General features: G+C 45.1%; 1 protein-coding gene across 4 annotated transcripts in view; it reads right to left on the bottom strand.

Annotated features, from left to right (window-relative positions):
* Window positions 1-3,022: 3,022 nt before the first annotated feature.
* The window catches only part of LOC119161429 (glucose transporter type 1), a 284,322-nt gene continuing 270,910 nt past the window's right edge, over window positions 3,023-16,434 (bottom strand). For all 4 annotated transcript variants that reach the window (XM_075879298.1, XM_075879300.1, XM_075879297.1 and 1 more), the window contains 2 exons: window positions 6,033-6,169; window positions 3,023-4,306 (listed from right to left, as the gene is read on the bottom strand). In XM_075879298.1, coding sequence (XP_075735413.1) covers window positions 6,072-6,169 — 98 coding nt within the window. In that variant the 3' untranslated portion in view covers window positions 3,023-4,306; window positions 6,033-6,071. The remainder of the gene's footprint in view (window positions 4,307-6,032; window positions 6,170-16,434) is intronic.

Below are 16,434 nucleotides of genomic sequence, written 5' to 3'. Positions count from 1 at the left end.
CTTACATATTTCTTTATTGGGATTGTGTAGCTTTTTTATGGGGAACTATGGTGGCTGCAGATCCACTGTAAATTTCTTCCAGTATGTTTATGTTGAGTTCGTCGATGCCTTGATTCCGTAGTGCATGTATTACTGCTGATGTCTTGACTCAGTCAAACACCTTCTCGTAATCTATGAAGGCTAGGTATAGGGACTTGTTGTATTTTGCGTATTTCTATATTACCTGATTGATAGTATAAATATGGTCTATTGTGGAGTAGCCTGTACGAGATCCTGCTTGGTCTTTTGGTTGAGTGAAGTCTAATGTCACCTTAATTCGATTAGCTACCATTCATGTAAATAGTTTGTAGAGAATGGACAGTGAGCTGATCGGCCTGTAATTTTGCAAGTAGTTGACGTCTCCTTTCTTATGGATTGATATTATGTTGGCGTTCTTCAAAGATTCTGGCACCCTTTCCGTCAACAGACACTTCGTATATAAGCTGGCTTTCTAACACAATTTCTCTGCCATCTTTCAGCATGTCTCTTTAAGCAGCATCTTTCAGCATTATTAGAGCCACCAAAAAGTTGACCTTCCCAGTTTTTGCAGCTTCTCATTTCTCCTTTGTTGTATATATATTTTTTTGACGGAAGAGTGCGACAGGCCTATGCAAGATGGTGTTGCCCTCCTGTACTTGAGCACAACCGAAAGCAATAGCCATGAACAGAGATTTAGATCTAAGAAGCAATAATCTCGATAAGTGCAATAAAGTAACATAATACAACGTAAAATAGTAATGAAAGTGTGCACCCTGTACGTTTGGGGAAGTGCACGTGCTCTCTGCAGTTATAATATGCTGACCGTTTTTTTTTCACCTTCTGATGTACACTACGTAGTAACCACTCTATAAACCACTTCTCAAAACGGGTATATGTATAAAATGTACATGCACCATATGATTCCGAAAGCACGTATCCCCTTGTAATATAACCCCTTGTTCAACAGGTCATCTTTTTTGTTCCAATAAATTTGCTCTGGGTGAACGGAACGCTTACACAACTGAGCATTGATGCACATTACATTCACATACAACTTTTTTTTCTTTCTAATAGACACCTTTTTTTACAGTTCTCGACAGCTACAACAGTCCAAAAAGCAGCAACGTTTCTACAGCGACAGATGCGACGCTCTTTTGCGTGTTGTTAGCAAACACTGGTTTCTTGCTGAGGGAAAAAAAACGCCTGCCATCGAGGAGCACCAAATAAAAGAGATCTCATTACCTGCTTATTCCTTATTGACACGTGGTGCCTCGGAAAGGGACGTCAAACAATATACAATTAACAGCAATCGGGGCGCAAAACAGCAGCTAATGGTAACCAGATGGTCCGCTTCTGTGAATGAAGCGGGAATTCTCGCCTGATTGATGCTGACAGGGCACCTTGTCAGTTATTGTTCATCTGTCTAATTTCATTTTTTACCGAACGACTTTGCATTATTGCTTCTTCGAACGTCCGCCAACTAAAACTGCTAAATCCAGCGAATGCGTGACGTTCGAACAGCGACCGCACGTGCTACAAGTGCCAGTGGTGCTCCGCGGCGCACTGTAGTATGCATCCCCCGAGTTTGAGTAGATCACCTTCTACCATCAGCCTCAGCTAAGTAGCATTGTAGTCTACAAATCTACAGGCGTGAGCAGATGTTCATCCTACGGGTCTAGAGCGGGCGAGCTGTAAGCTGTAGCGGGCCTTCGAGCGCGCTTGGCCGCGGGCCCGCTCGACTTTGCCGAAAGAGACTGCCTGCGCTCGACTGCAACGAGACGGCAGTCCTGCGCAGAGCAGGAGCGTACCCTGTGGCTAGAACCAGAACCACACACGATTGTGTACCGCATTTAGCCGCGTGTATAACGTGTACCTGCATTCTGTTTGATCGAAGCTCCCTTCACCATCTAAAGGCCGTTTTGCAAAAGAAAGATAGAAGAAAGTTTCTTCAAGCTGAAAAACAAGATAAGGAAACCAGCGAGGAAGAGAGAGAAACGTACGCATCGAACCAACTCTCTCACCGTATGCAGGCACCAACAAAGTGAGAGCGAAATCAACGTTCTCGCTTTACAGCTTCATTCGATAACGTTCTCAGTCGCACATCACGGTGCACGCCACCGCCATCACCTCCACGCAACAACGCAACGATGACGCGGTTTTTGCGCACCTACACCACCAGTCTTTTCCGTTGCTATTTTCTCGTTCGAACGTCTAACACCACCACGCTTACGCACGCGAGGTCCAGCCAGGCGGCTTGGCGTCTGACCACCGCGCGCACGCTATGCGCCATTTGTGGTCACTCGTCTTCACGCTACGCTCGACCTAATACAGACGCCAATAATCGTCTGTCGTCCCAGCTGTCAACATCGTTGGAAACATTCCGTCTCGTGAGGCCTGCTGGATGCCTAACCTGGCCAAGGACAAGTCCTACAAAAGTACAAGTCCTACACAGAGATGGAAAGAAGGCGTGCAGCTGACGAACACTGACGCACTGGGCCACTTGAATGAAAGCTCTCCAAAAATCGAAAATCAAGTAACCGGGCTTTTTTTTTTGACACCGACCGCTCTGGGATAGGGAAGATCGTCGTCAATTGAGTACGTCACAAATTCAAGCTGTCGCTTATCCTAAATGCTACTATACGTCTTCATTGGACGTCACCATTTCAGCCGCATATATTCAAGACGGAAAGTTTGTTGGCCGACATTTATTGCCACGATTTTGTCGAGAGATTGTGACGTACTTCTTGCCCACGTTCTACATTCAGAAAAAAAAAACAATTCTTCATAGCTATTAAGGAAATTTAACCTTCTCTCCACGTCTAAGTTCAATGCACAGTTACCATATCTTTTTTCTCTCTCATATATATATATATATATATATATATATATATATATATATATATATATATATAACTTGTCAAAGCAACAAACAGAATATCACAAAAGAGTGCTCGGCGCACATACCTAATCGCTGAAGAGAAACCATTCGATTATTCGATATAATATGCCTCTCTTTGATTCATTTGTCAAGAGCATATATTAACCGATAAAAAATGACAGCGCAGAGAACACTCACAGCAGCACTTTTTTTTTCTTTTCCTCGGTCAATCACGTTACACCATATAATCTTGACCTCACCTGAGCCGCTTCTCGAAATGTCGGTTTGAAAAAATGCTGCTCAATGGCTTAACGTCGAGGGAGTTTCGAAGATCACTCTAGCTCGCTAATCACTTTATTTCCCCTTTGTTCGCGCATGTGTACATAGTATATCTGTGTGCGCAAGTTAGATATATATATAATTTTCTTTAAACATAGTCGCATTTGTACAAACTTTTTACACGTTTGAGCATGATGTCATCATTATCTTTTTCTTTACAAGTAGTAAACTAGGAGAAGTCTCTCCACCGCCATTCTTCTCTTCCTACGCTCGCAGTGGTAACGCTATAGTGGTAAAATTCTGTACATGTTAGCGTACTCTGACGCGGATGCCCATGTGCGAAACGAGAGAGAGGGGGGAAGAATAGAGAACTACAGAAGAAGAGAAAGGGTCAGAGGGGCTCACCGTGGCTGCCACCCAACGAGTTTTTGTAAACAAGGATCCCAAACTGAAGGCACAATATACAATAGAAACGTTGTCCTGCATAAATCCTGTCCCGTGTTTCCACTACACGGCATACAAACAGCACGGCGCCCAGTGCTCCGCGCCGGTAATACCGACCAATGTAGTGAGTACGCACCCGTTTGTGCGAGTAGAACAACGATGCAGATAGGACACGCCGCGGCAACAGCACTGGCTGTGCCCAAGACAAGAGGAGGCAAACCAAAGACGTTGTCTGCATGTTTGTGCCCGACTGTCGGTTACCAAGATTGTGGGGACGTGAGTTGAGGGTGTGGGGGTGGGTGAGAGATCGAATTTGGTGGGTGTCGTGGCATTCTTTGGTTGCTCGGTGGCAGGCATCCGCGCCCACAGAGGAGTCCATCAGTGGGAATGCATAGCTTGTTCTTTGTCTGTGTCCGGCCCTGCCTCGGCGCAGTCCACAAAGGTGCCAGAGATTCGGGGGTTGTGGCGGAGGGGAATGAAGGGAGACGGACCGCTTGTTCCCTCGTGTCCGGGAATTGATATGCGCTGCCGCCGGGTGTGCCTGCGTGCGCCACAACCACGGTCCCAGCTGCTGATGCGGCGCGACATCGTGAAAGAAAGAGGGAGAGGCTGCCGGGAAGACGACGCCCTGCTGCTGCTGTAGCCGATGGCAGACTGCACTGTTCCGGACAGGAGGGTCGGCTCCCACTGCACGGTCAAGCGTGAGAATCACACTGGCGTTTCGAAAGTAAAATGGGTACATTCATTGTAAAGGACGTAAAGCGTGCACACATAGACGGAAGAGAAAAAGAGTCAAACACAATTGCGTCTCTGTTTTGTTCGTGTCTACAAGCGTTTCCTTAATTCTTAGAATAAGTATCGCCTCTCGGACTGTGGACAGAAATCAGAGTGAACGCGATGTGACAGGGCTGATTTAACTTTCAGCGTACAATGTGGTGCTGTTGACTTAGCCAACAAGCAAGCTTTGACAATTTACTTAGAAGACTCCAGTTTTCATATTTTGGTTTCAACTGGTATAACTATGTTTCATCGTGAAGAAAAATGATGTTTGAACAAAATAGGTGCAGAACGAAATGTCCCCAACACACAGTTGATAACCTCAAGCGTACAAGCCGGGCTTCAAATCGTAATTATGAGGTAGCTCTCATACCGTGATACCGCGAACGTCTGGAGGAAAGAAAAAGGCAACCCAGAAAGCACCTGCGCGTCCATCTTATGCTCACTTTTTGCTTCACACTGTTAAGTTTATTGTACAAAGATCAATAGGGAAAGCCAACACACCAATACGTCTTCATATTTATTTGCCGAAGTTGGGTACTAGCTACTATGCGAACAATGCAGACCTATGCTTGCGCTTACAATTGCCTGACTTTGTGAGCGCATTCTTTACACATTTTATTATACAACAAATCAACGCATTACTGATGGCAGAAATTTTAATGTAAGCACGCAACATTTTACGGGTACGTTTACAAAAATAACTACAGTTTGCTCACGTTTGAATGAATGAATAACTGTGAGTAACCTGCCATTCACAGTAAACTCGTTTACATATTCAACCAAGATATAAGAAGAAATAAGGAGAAAATCCGAACAAAAATTTTAAGAGCCAGCTTTATTGAACGCACAAGTGTTATGACTCACGTGCTGCATTATCATATTACATACATTGGCACCATGAAGAGAGATAGCCTAACGTTTAGCGCTTAATGTCTGAATGAAAGAGACGTCAAGAACTTGCCTCGTTTGTCAATGATGCCGATAAAAAAGTATGCCCCGCAGCTGAATCACACTCAACTATCCTTACGATACCTAGAACACTTACAGATATATAGTTCACTACAGGGATATATTAGAAAATATCCTAAGCAAAAGAATAAAAAAAATGAATCTGTATAATATCTGAGAGCAGTTAGCCGGCCGAGTTGCGGTTCCAGGCTGGCAAGCTTGTTTCACTGCAGCAGTACTTGTATTGCAACAAAGCACATCATTACTTGCTGGCAGTATGCGCGATACATCTCCCATAACAGTATTGACGCCCGCAGAAACTCACATCAGTGCAAGTTCAACATTCCATTAAATAAAATGCTGTCAACTCCGTAGCATTCGACCAGCGATTCCAGTAGTCAAACCGCGTCCAGTTTATCCAACAAAATGTTCGTTTAATCGGCATGCTTTTTTACTCGTTACTGTTTTGAACGCAATAAATGGCTTCGGGCTAGACATACCTGATTCATAGCAGGTACTCTACTAGGGGAATAACGAATTTGATTCTCTAGAGAAACTGTTGATGTCTTCTAAACAACAACAGAGCAGGATGCATGCTGACAGCCTCTTCAAACTCACTGCAGAACTCGAAGTTTATTGCAAGCGCGAAAACACATAAGGAATGTAAGATTGTGTGGTGACGTACCTGTCATTTCAAAAAGAGTGATTCAGACTACAAGAATGGTTACAGTTGGTCTTCTAGGTGGTTGAGTTCAAGTTTCTTCCTGTTGTGGAACTTTCCGTAGTGACAGTGGTGGTGGTGGTGATGCTGATGGAGATAACCTGCAGTCAGTCATATAGAAAGGAGATTTTAACGAAGAGGGGATGCCAAAGAGAAGTATACCAACTGTTCAAAACAACAGGCGCACAATTTCACAATCGATCGAACACTCGCACTCCGTTAACGATAAGCGACATTGCACATGGTGGGTCATATGAGCACTGTGGTGAAACAAAGCGTTCAAAGCGCCAGAAGACGCAAGGTTGTCAAATATCATGTTACCCGGAATTTATAACCCTCGTAGAAATCTCTGTAAGATGTCTTATGAGTTTATAAATAAGAAGTGATATTTGTTTATAGCAGCTGAGAATCTTCATTTACGGAAAAGACAACCATTCAGAGGAATATAAATTGTACATCAGTGACTGTGATTTAATATGAAAACAACACACAATATCTCAAAAGTAAGGGTAAGACTTTGAAACTGTACTCACGCAAACATAAAAAAAACAAAAATAACTCACAATAAGGTAGAAAAGAAAACAAGCTAGCATTCGTCTTCCGAAAGAAACCCCGAACCCACCAGTTTGAAAAGCATTAAAAAAAATCGGGAAGAGACCACAAAAAATATATAACGAATATACAGAAAGATAAATAGAACAGAGGGAGGCACACCGTATCACATCACATCAAGGACAAATGATGACAATCAAAGGCAGGCGTTCAGCTTAATTTCTCATAAGAATGCAAACACAGCCTTGTGCGCTTTGATGCCCAATCATTTGTAACTTCTGCGATTGAACCCCTCAAATTGACGCGCAGAATGGCGACAGAGCAGTGGGGGCTACAAAATAATTTCGTCCACACCCACTGCATCAAAGCTGTCGCATATTTTTGCAGTACTCTTGCGTAACCCTTCGATACTTCACTACGTAATAGGTTCAGCTTTTGAAAATAATATTTAATTAATTATGACCGTGACCTGGAGTGTTTCGCTTTGTAAAACAGATTTCAGCACACAGAGATGTGCCAGTTTCGTAAACGTTTCGCTATCGGCCTCAAAAGCGATAACCGATGTGACTGCTTACCATTGTCATGAACCGGTGCGAAGGAAGCGTATCGTTCCTACACGGAATGGCAAGGAGCGCCAGAATTACGGCGCGCGTAGGTTTGTCACGTAGCATTTTTTTTTATTTCACGGGCATTTGTAGTTAGCAGAACAACACTGATGTTTAGCAGATATAAAGTTCGATACTGTCTGATCGGACGTTTTGCAAATCAGTTCACATCTTTCTCACTGAATTTTTTTACCAATCGTCGGCGTTGCTTCAGAAGTTAGTCAGTTGAAAGGGTCTGATATAAACAATTGATCATAACACGAAAAATAGTTTGATTCATTCCAGACAACGGTCAGAAACACGCATTTGGACGCATTGTAATTGCGGGTGTCGGTAAATTTTTGAAATCTGGCTAAGGATAGCCGAGGCACCCTATATTTCTTATTATGTTTATTATTGTTTGTCTTTCTTGGTTATTATAACCTGTTGTATAACTCGCTCGCCGTTTTCGCCATGTTCCACCTTTGTTTCTACTTTTTGCTTCCCCTGATTTGTCCTCGGACCATAGTAGAGGTATTAAAAAAACACTAGTAGACTCGGAAACGAGTATTTACCATCGGCGTTGCTAAATAAGAAAATTTGCAAAGTTTTCAGGAGGCAGTCATCTCCAGCCTTGAAGTGCGCTAACTTGCACGTAAGAACGAAAATAAAACGCGTTCATGTCATGAGGTGGCCTCTATAGTGTTTGCTCGGCCCGGCTTTTTCATTAAATGACCCACCATCAGATTGGAAGATCAGCGTGGGCTTTGCGGAATGCTACAGCGACAGGTTCTCAATATCAAGATCAGATCGTTTGCTTTCAACAGGAATGCGAGAGTACCGTAGTTTTCGCCTATTGACTGTTCTCGCCGACTCTAGCTCGCTCGCAGTAAACGGATGACGCTTATAACCAGCTCAAATTTTGTTGCCTCAATGACTGTCGTCTCAAGGCCCACTGCGTCGCATTCGCCACTTTGAAAGTTAAGAATCTGCAACTATAGCGGCAACGTCGCGAGTGTGTTTAACCTCTCATTGGACACTGCAAGCGCTTGTAACAAGCGTATAACCAGCGATACCCGACACATCATTTGCCTGATGCAGCAATGCTTCTTTTCGTTTAATTTTTTTTTCATGGTAACACATGGGGTTTTTCACCCCAAAACCACGATATTATTATGGGGGACGCCGAAGAAGAAGGCTCTGGAAATTCTGACCATCTGCTGTTCTTTACGTGACATCGCGCAGCACAGGGGCCTCTGGGATTTCGCCTACATCGCAATGCGACCGCCGCGGCCGGGTTCGTACTCGCAACCTGCGGGTCCGAGCAGCTGAGCGCCGTAACCACTGATCCACCAAGGCAAACTATACTTATTTTATGTTCTTTGTTTCACTCACACGTATGGCTCCATTGCACTATCACACAATATCAACGAAATTCAGATATCATTATTATCATTATGGCTTTTTATGTACGGAATGACTTTCTAAAATGGGCATTTCTTTTTTGAATGAAACAAGCGGCGACTCTAATATGCAGTCTTAAGACATTAGTGAAAACAAAAATTAAGACTGAATCCTGTGAGAAACCCTATGTGTTTGAAAGTGTGCGAAATTGAATGCATGTGACAGCGAAGATATTCAGTAAAAACCTTGATCGTTCGGTTGCACAGCAAACCATAAAGAATTGCTGTCACTTCAATACTTACATCTGGCAACAAACAAATATAGGTTATTAAAAGAAAATGACAGGCTTATACCATTATTACGAACTTGTTCAACGATACACGCCAATCATAAAGCTGCGGAGATTACACGCAACGGATCTGACAACCCTCTCTCACGCAGATGTGGGGCCGATGGATGGATGAATTTCATAAGAATCCTCGGAACGCGTTGTGGGCCGCTGCCACGTCCTATGCCATAAATTTGTTTTTCCCCACGATAAAAGGTGGCGTAGTTACATCCCCTTTATACCATATACGCTGGCGATCTGTACGAATTGCCCAGCTTCCGCGGTGATCTACGGGTTATCGTGCTCACCTGTTGACCCGAGGGTCGCGAAATCGAGTCCTGGCCACATTTTTATAGAGCCGAAATGCTAGGGGCCCACATTTAGGAGTACGTTAAGGAACCCATAGTGGATATTTCGGGAGCCCTACGCTGCGGCGTTTCTCGTGATATCATCGTTTTGGGACGTAAAACCCCAACCATTATTATTATAACGACGTTCCTTACACCTTTAAAATGCTTGCTCGCCTCCTATTATTGCTCTCTTACCATGGAAATATTTGCCCTCCTTCTACAACTCTCCTACCCCTCCCTGCTTAGCGTCCAGCGCTTTCGTCGGGACGAGAGAAAAGAGAATGTGATTGCAGCGTGTGACACATCTCAGCAATTCCGCTTGTACTGAATGGATTCTTAAAATTTATGCGGCATTGAATTTGTGAGGCACTCACGTTGAAAAACGCTACCATTTCTTTTTTTTTCCTTTTCGCGCATTCACTTTACTACATTTTTTCGAGTAAACAATTTGCGCATTCCATAAGTTTGTACTTTAGCAAAATTATTGTCGTATTTCTGTGTTCCAAGCATACCGCATTGATTTGCTTATGTTAAGCGTAATGATTAGCCGTCGGCAAAGTTCACAATGCGACCAGTATGAGTACGTACTTTAAAGGGGCCCTGAAAACATTTTGAGCATGTTCCGAAAACGCTGCCAATAGGTAGTACAGGCTCCCGAGAACACGCGAGCCAACTGTTATAGTGCAGCACGCGGTCTGGAATTCACAATAAATTATCATTCAGATGAAAATTGCTTACTCTTCTCTCGACAGATGACGGAAGATGCTCCAAAATCACACGTAGAATGCCCATATATCAGCCATTGGCTGATTTGAACATGGCGCGCGCGCTCATTACAGAGATCGCCACGGGAGGCCGCCACTTGTCCACGCATGCGCGTGAGATTTCACTGATAAAGCCACGTATTGGAAGAAAAAAAGAAAAAAAAACGCAAAGCGCACGTGTCGTTTTTTTTTTTTTTTTTTGACCCTCCTACCCCTTCCTGTTTAGCGTCCAGCGCTTTCGTCGAGACGAGAGAAAAGAGAATGTGATTGCAGCGTGTGACACATCTCAGCAATTCCGCTTGCACTGAATGGATTCCTAAAATTTATGCGGCATTGAATTTGTGAGGCAATAGACTCTTCCAGTGAAATAATTCTATGGTTACTTAAAAAAATGTTTCAGGGCCCCTTTAAAGTGAGACTGGGAGGAAGGGGCGATTCGCAAACTATATTTACAAGTCCTGAGACAATTCTTGCACGTTAGGTTTTCGAGCGTTCAGTTTCGCCTCACGTCCGCAGTGGTAGTAGAAACTCTTTCTCTGTTTACAAACAGAGGTGCTGGACGGCTTCCGGTTTTGTGCCGGTCCAGCGTGGCCAAGGAGCACTGACGGGGAACGAATGCTTTAGCGAGCAGTCCGCTCATTTTTGACACTTTTCTTTCCTTCTCTGGACAAATAATTCAAATACATTTCCTTGAAGCTACACACAAGATTACAGGAATTAGTCGCTAACTTTAAGTGCCTTTCTTTGCCCCGCCGCGGTGGTCTAGTGGCTAAGGTACTCGGCTGCTGACCCGCAGGGCGCGGGTTCGAATCCCGGCTGCGGCGGCTGCATTTCCGATGGAGGCGGAAATGTTGTAGGCCCGTGTGCTCAGATTTGGGTGCACGTTAAAGAACCCCAGGTGGTCTAAATTTCCGCAGCCCTCCACTACGGCGTTTCTCATAATCATATAATGGTTTTGGGACGTTAAACCCCACATATCAATCAATCAAGCGCCTTCCTTTTACCAGGAAGCGGGGAAAAAAGTTTTTCCTTACTCTGGCATAACTAAAAAAGCAAGTTTTTCACTTCAGCGTTAGACAGTGATAACTGAAGTAACCAGAAGTTTCTTGGGAAGCAACACGTGATGCTGCTATTGCTGTGTTGACACCGATAGAACAAGATAATAGTACGGCGCCGGCTGCAGATCCGAAAGGCACGAGTTTGATCCTGGCGGCGGCGGTCGCGATTTGATCGAGCCAAAATGATAGAGGGCCAATCTCTGCACACGTTAAAGAACATCCGATGGTCTACACTCATTACTATTAGTTTCGGCCAGCGCGATTGTCGTGATGCAAGCCCGAACGCGTTTATGATTCCATCACCCAATATTAGAACCTTGAGTCATCACGTTCCATTGCTAGGTACACTGAAGAACAAACATATTCGGACAGACCATATATAGCGAGGATTTTACCGAGTCTGTCAGTCGCGTAACGGGAATCACAGCCTCGACACAAACAGTCTTAACAACACGTGCCCAAACACACTCGTTGCCCGTTAGGCCAATTTGCTCTTCGATGCCGATAAGAGCGTGGTAAATAAACTTGATTTATGAAGTAGTACTTACCATCAACTGCATGAGAGAAAACTGATTGATTGATAGATTGGTATGTCGCGTTTAACGCCCCAAAACCACCATATCATTATGAGAGACGCCGTAGTGGATGGCTCCGAAAATTTCGACCACCTGGGGTTCTTTAACGTGCCCCCAAATCTGAGTACACGGGCCTACAACATTTCCGCCTCCATCGTAAATGCAGCCGCCACAGCCGGGATTCGAACCCGCGACCTGCGGGTCAGCAGCCGAGTACCTTAGCCACTAGACCACCGCGGCGGGGCAAGAGAGAGAAAGCCGAGTAATACACTGCTTGCTCCGACAAGGCCCCGCCATGGTGGTCTAGTGGCTAAGGTACTCGGCTGCTGACCCGCAGGTCGCGGGTTCAAATCCCGGCTGCGGCGGCTGCATTTCCGATGGAGGCGGAAATGTTGTAGGCCCGTGTACTCAGATTTGGGTGCACGTTAAAGAACCCCAGGTGGTCGAAATTTCCGGAGCCCTCCACTACGGCGTCTCTCATAATCATCAGTGGTTTTGGGACGTTAAACCCCATATATCAATCAATTAATTGCTCCGAGAAGCTACCGACGGAGGAGAAGTAGAGTTTGCTTTTATCTACCTTGTGCTATTTAGCAGCTCATGATCCGTCCCACTTGACACGCCTTGCTTTTCCTAAACGGCCCAAGAATGACGTAAAATTCCTTCCCTTTGTCTCGATAATACGTACATCTACCGGCGTGCCTCGTAACCAAATTGTGGCTTTTGCACATAATACAACTCAATTCGATTCGCGCGTATTTATCAGGAAATCGACACATTTAAAAGTTAATTCTATTTGAATAAGTGATTCAACACAATTTCGCAACACCGAATAAACTGCACGCCAATGCGTCAATCCTGTGTGCGTTCCACGGGCTTCGGAAACGCACCACATAACCGGCGGTACGGTAATCGGTTCTTTTTCAACTTGCATATATATATTTTTTGCAGATCCATATCATGGTGGTCTGGCGCCAGTTCAGCGCAGAAGTGCAATATTATATTGAGCTATGCGCAACGATCGCTCTTCTGGGAAATCACAGTGCCTTTCAGCATAGGCGTGCGCACCCCCCCCCCCCCCCCCTACTCAATAGTGAATGTATGCGATCATTGCAGCAGTGATGAAACGATAGAGCACGCTCTTTATCACTGCTCTCGTTACAGCGTGCAAAGACGGCAGCTAGCTGCTGCGTTAGCTGGCCTTGACGATGGACCCTTGTCAGAACAGTCAGTGCTTGAAAAACGACATAATGTCTTCGCAGAGAAAATCAGTGAAGGCCTATTGAACTTTTTGCATGGTAGTGGCCTATTGAATTTCGCTCTTCGCTTTCTTTCCCATCTTTATTCCCCATTCTCCCTTCCCTTAATGCAGAGTAGCAAACCGGGTGCTCCAATTTCTGGTTAACCTCCTTGCCTTTCCCAAATTTTATTCTCTCTCTCTCTCTATGGGACAGACTGTACGCTCCCCCCCCCTCTTATGTGACTAACCTACCCCCTCCTTTTGTACGCCCGCCTATGTCTCTAAGCCTCTCGGTCTTCCCGATGGTCGCTGTTTACCCAAAACGGCACTCGGTGGACGTTTCGTAAAACGATGGTGTCAAGGTGAGAAATCTCTTGAAAAATCAATGGGCCACAGCCCCTGCCGCTCACTATGATAGATGACTAAAAAAAAACGTGGCTGATTTCTCTATTAGGAATCGGTATAACACGAAAGTGAATCGTGTCTTTACAAAGGTAGTTGAGCGTTTATTGTGCATTGTTTCAGCAACAGCAGCACATTGCAAAGCCAGCTTAGGAACGGCGAGCAGCTCGAAACTTGCAGCACACACCTCAAGCAAAACGCACTCACAAAATTAGCATACACAGTATGAGAGCGGACTAATAACTGTCACAGCTAGACACTTACAGCACGCTGTTCAAATAGAAAGATGCGCGAAACGAGCGCGCAAGATACACAGGACAAGCGCAAACAACTATCACAATTCTTTCCGCGTCGTGTCAGCAGTGCGCTCTTTTCTAAACGCGGCCATGGCAGCGTGCGAAGTGCCGTTCATAAGCGCGCGCGCAGGAGAGACCCCGCTACGTAGAAGCGGCGCTTTGTGGAGACGGCAACCTATAGAGCACGCCCTACACGAGCCTGTCACGCCATCTCGCGACTGATAACAAAAACGCGCTAAAGTTTCGAAGCTCTGAGGTCTGTCAAACAGTTTATAGTCTATACAAATGACTTGCTGTTAGCACACGGCATGGCATACGCCTCGTGACGTAGTGGTTAATGCCGCGCGCTGAGCATCGAGAGGCTGCTAATTCTATTCCACGCGAGATGCTGCCTTGTTTTTTTTTTCTGCGCAATATCTTAGTATATACTTTTCAACGTCACTTCCGTGACGGAAGTACATCAGCGGAGCCGTGGTGGACCCCAGAATAAAACACCTTTGTGTTGAAAAATGCCCTAGACTACCCACTCAAGCATTTCTACTATCAATCTTTAGGAACAATATATAATTTGGGACTGGCTAACTATTTGTTAAAACTTGAATTAACGAAGTGGCGACCCCGTGCGAATCATTTTGTTAAATTGGGAAGTTTGTAAAATCGAGAAAGATACTTTACTGTCCTATCTGAAATTGCAATGCATAGCGACACCTAAATGCTACAGCATTGTTTTTGCCATGTACCCACGCCTGCGCACGTCAAAAACCCGCCAGGGCAGCTCGAGGGTCAGGACATGTGCAGCTGCGGCAGGCTATGACATGCGAAACCACAGCAAACGAATGTAGTGAATGCGCGACCATGCAGGCTGAGCGAGGAAGCCGCGACAAAACTATCCGTAACAGGTTTTGTTAGATAGAATTTTAAATGATTTTCCAAATTATATATTCGTTAATACAGCAATCATATGTTTGGAATAAAAGTACAAATGAGATTAAAAACTTATTTAATTGAATTTTGCGATAAAACTCCAACAGCTTCATACATAAGTATGACACCACGACTGGCAGCATATTTTAATAATATATTGCCACGTCTGCTCAATTACAGTGAACAAAACTTACCAGATTGTGTCTTTGCCTCCTTTTGAACATGATTAAGTCCGTTTTTATCAATAAATAATTGCTCATCACCTAGTAGACACAGTGAAAATTTATTTCGTCAAGGTGAGCATGTGTAGAAATTTGAAGGTGTCATGGCTACTCTACTCTCCCTCTACCTTTTTTTGTCTGCACAAGCGTCTTCTCGATGGGGAAGGGTGTTTTCGATGCTACTGGCATAATACACACGGAATATATTTTGTTCTGCTTGATGTCCCTTTCAGTTTGCATCGCTAAAGACTGCAGTTGCGGCGACAAGGAATTCGTGATGGCCTTTGTCTCGCATGCTAGCCATTCGTTACACTGTACCTTTGATATCTTCGATGCAGAAAAACGCACAACACCGCAAATCACGGAGTCAATGCTGCAGCTCGACCAATGACAGCACTGTAATCGGTGCTGCAGCAGCTTCAAATGCTTTCCTCATGAAGCAAGAAAACAACTGTAAACGTAATGCAATTCCACTAGCCTCGGCAAGCCAACTGCCTCGAACGCCGCCTGTACCACTCTCTAAGGCCCAGTGGTGCCTTATAAAGAGTCCTGCAACACTTTTTTCGTATGGCCAGAAAGTAAGGCGATCGGTAGTCGAGGCTCCGGAGAACACCCGAACCAAACGCAACGCAGCACGCGGCGAAAAATTTACAACTGATTCTCAGTCAACAAAAATCTTCCCCTTCTTCGAACGATGCCACATACTCAAATTTCAAGGCCATTGGCTTATTTGAGCATCGTGAGCTGCCTAATTACTGCAGTCGCCGCGGGAGGGCGCGACATGCCCGCACTTACACTGAAAGTATAAGCCGCGCGTTTGGAAAAAAAAAAGCAAAAGTGCTCATGGTCATGAAGCACGCGTCACGCAACTTCTTTCCCCCGGGACATACCTCCCTGCTTAACTTTCAGTGCACTCAAAACGAGAGAAGAGAACAATTCTAGCGTGCGACAGATATCTTGAAACTCGATCTGCTCATGCTTGACGGATATGAGGACCCCTTTGAGGTCAGATTTGCTCCTCGCAGCGCCAGCGGCAGGCGTAACTAAAGCGAATCGACCCATAGTAGCGCTTGCCCTCGCGCGACTACAGCCTTTCTCATCGTTTGACTAGATTTCTAGGTTATCACGTGACACTCCTTTCTAATTGATTGATTTGTGGGGTATAACGTCGCAAAACCACCATATGATTACGAGAGACACCGTAGTGGAGGGCTCCGGAAATTTTGACCACCTGGGGTTCTTTAACGTGCACCCAAATCTGAGCACATGGGCCTACGACATTTTTGCCTCCATCGGAAATGCAGCCGCCGCAGCCGGGATTTGAGCCCGCGACCTGCGGGTCAGCAGCCGAGTACCTTAGCTACTAGACCACCGCGGCGGGGCGACACTCCTTTCTAGACCTTTTCCTTTCATGGTCATATTGCTTCACTCTCCACCCTTATAAATGGGGCCCACGTGGCCGGGAATCTAATCCACGTGCTCAGGCTCAGCAGAGCTTCACCCTACCTGTGAAGCTGCCACGGCAGGTAGAACATAAAAATGCATAGTACATGCCTTCAATGAAATATTCACGCTTTTTCTCTTGGACTTGTTTATAGAAAAGTGCGACTATCCATGCTGGACAATGTGTGCTCGAATACCACGTGTCTCGCTCAACCTCTCGAGCAC

The sequence above is a fragment of the Rhipicephalus microplus genome, chromosome X, assembly GCF_043290135.1.
Source record: "Rhipicephalus microplus isolate Deutch F79 chromosome X, USDA_Rmic, whole genome shotgun sequence".
NCBI classification, from domain to species: domain Eukaryota; kingdom Metazoa; phylum Arthropoda; class Arachnida; order Ixodida; family Ixodidae; genus Rhipicephalus; species Rhipicephalus microplus.
The sequence above is the reverse complement of the archived record's forward strand: the minus strand, read 5'-3'. Positions and strand labels throughout refer to the sequence as shown.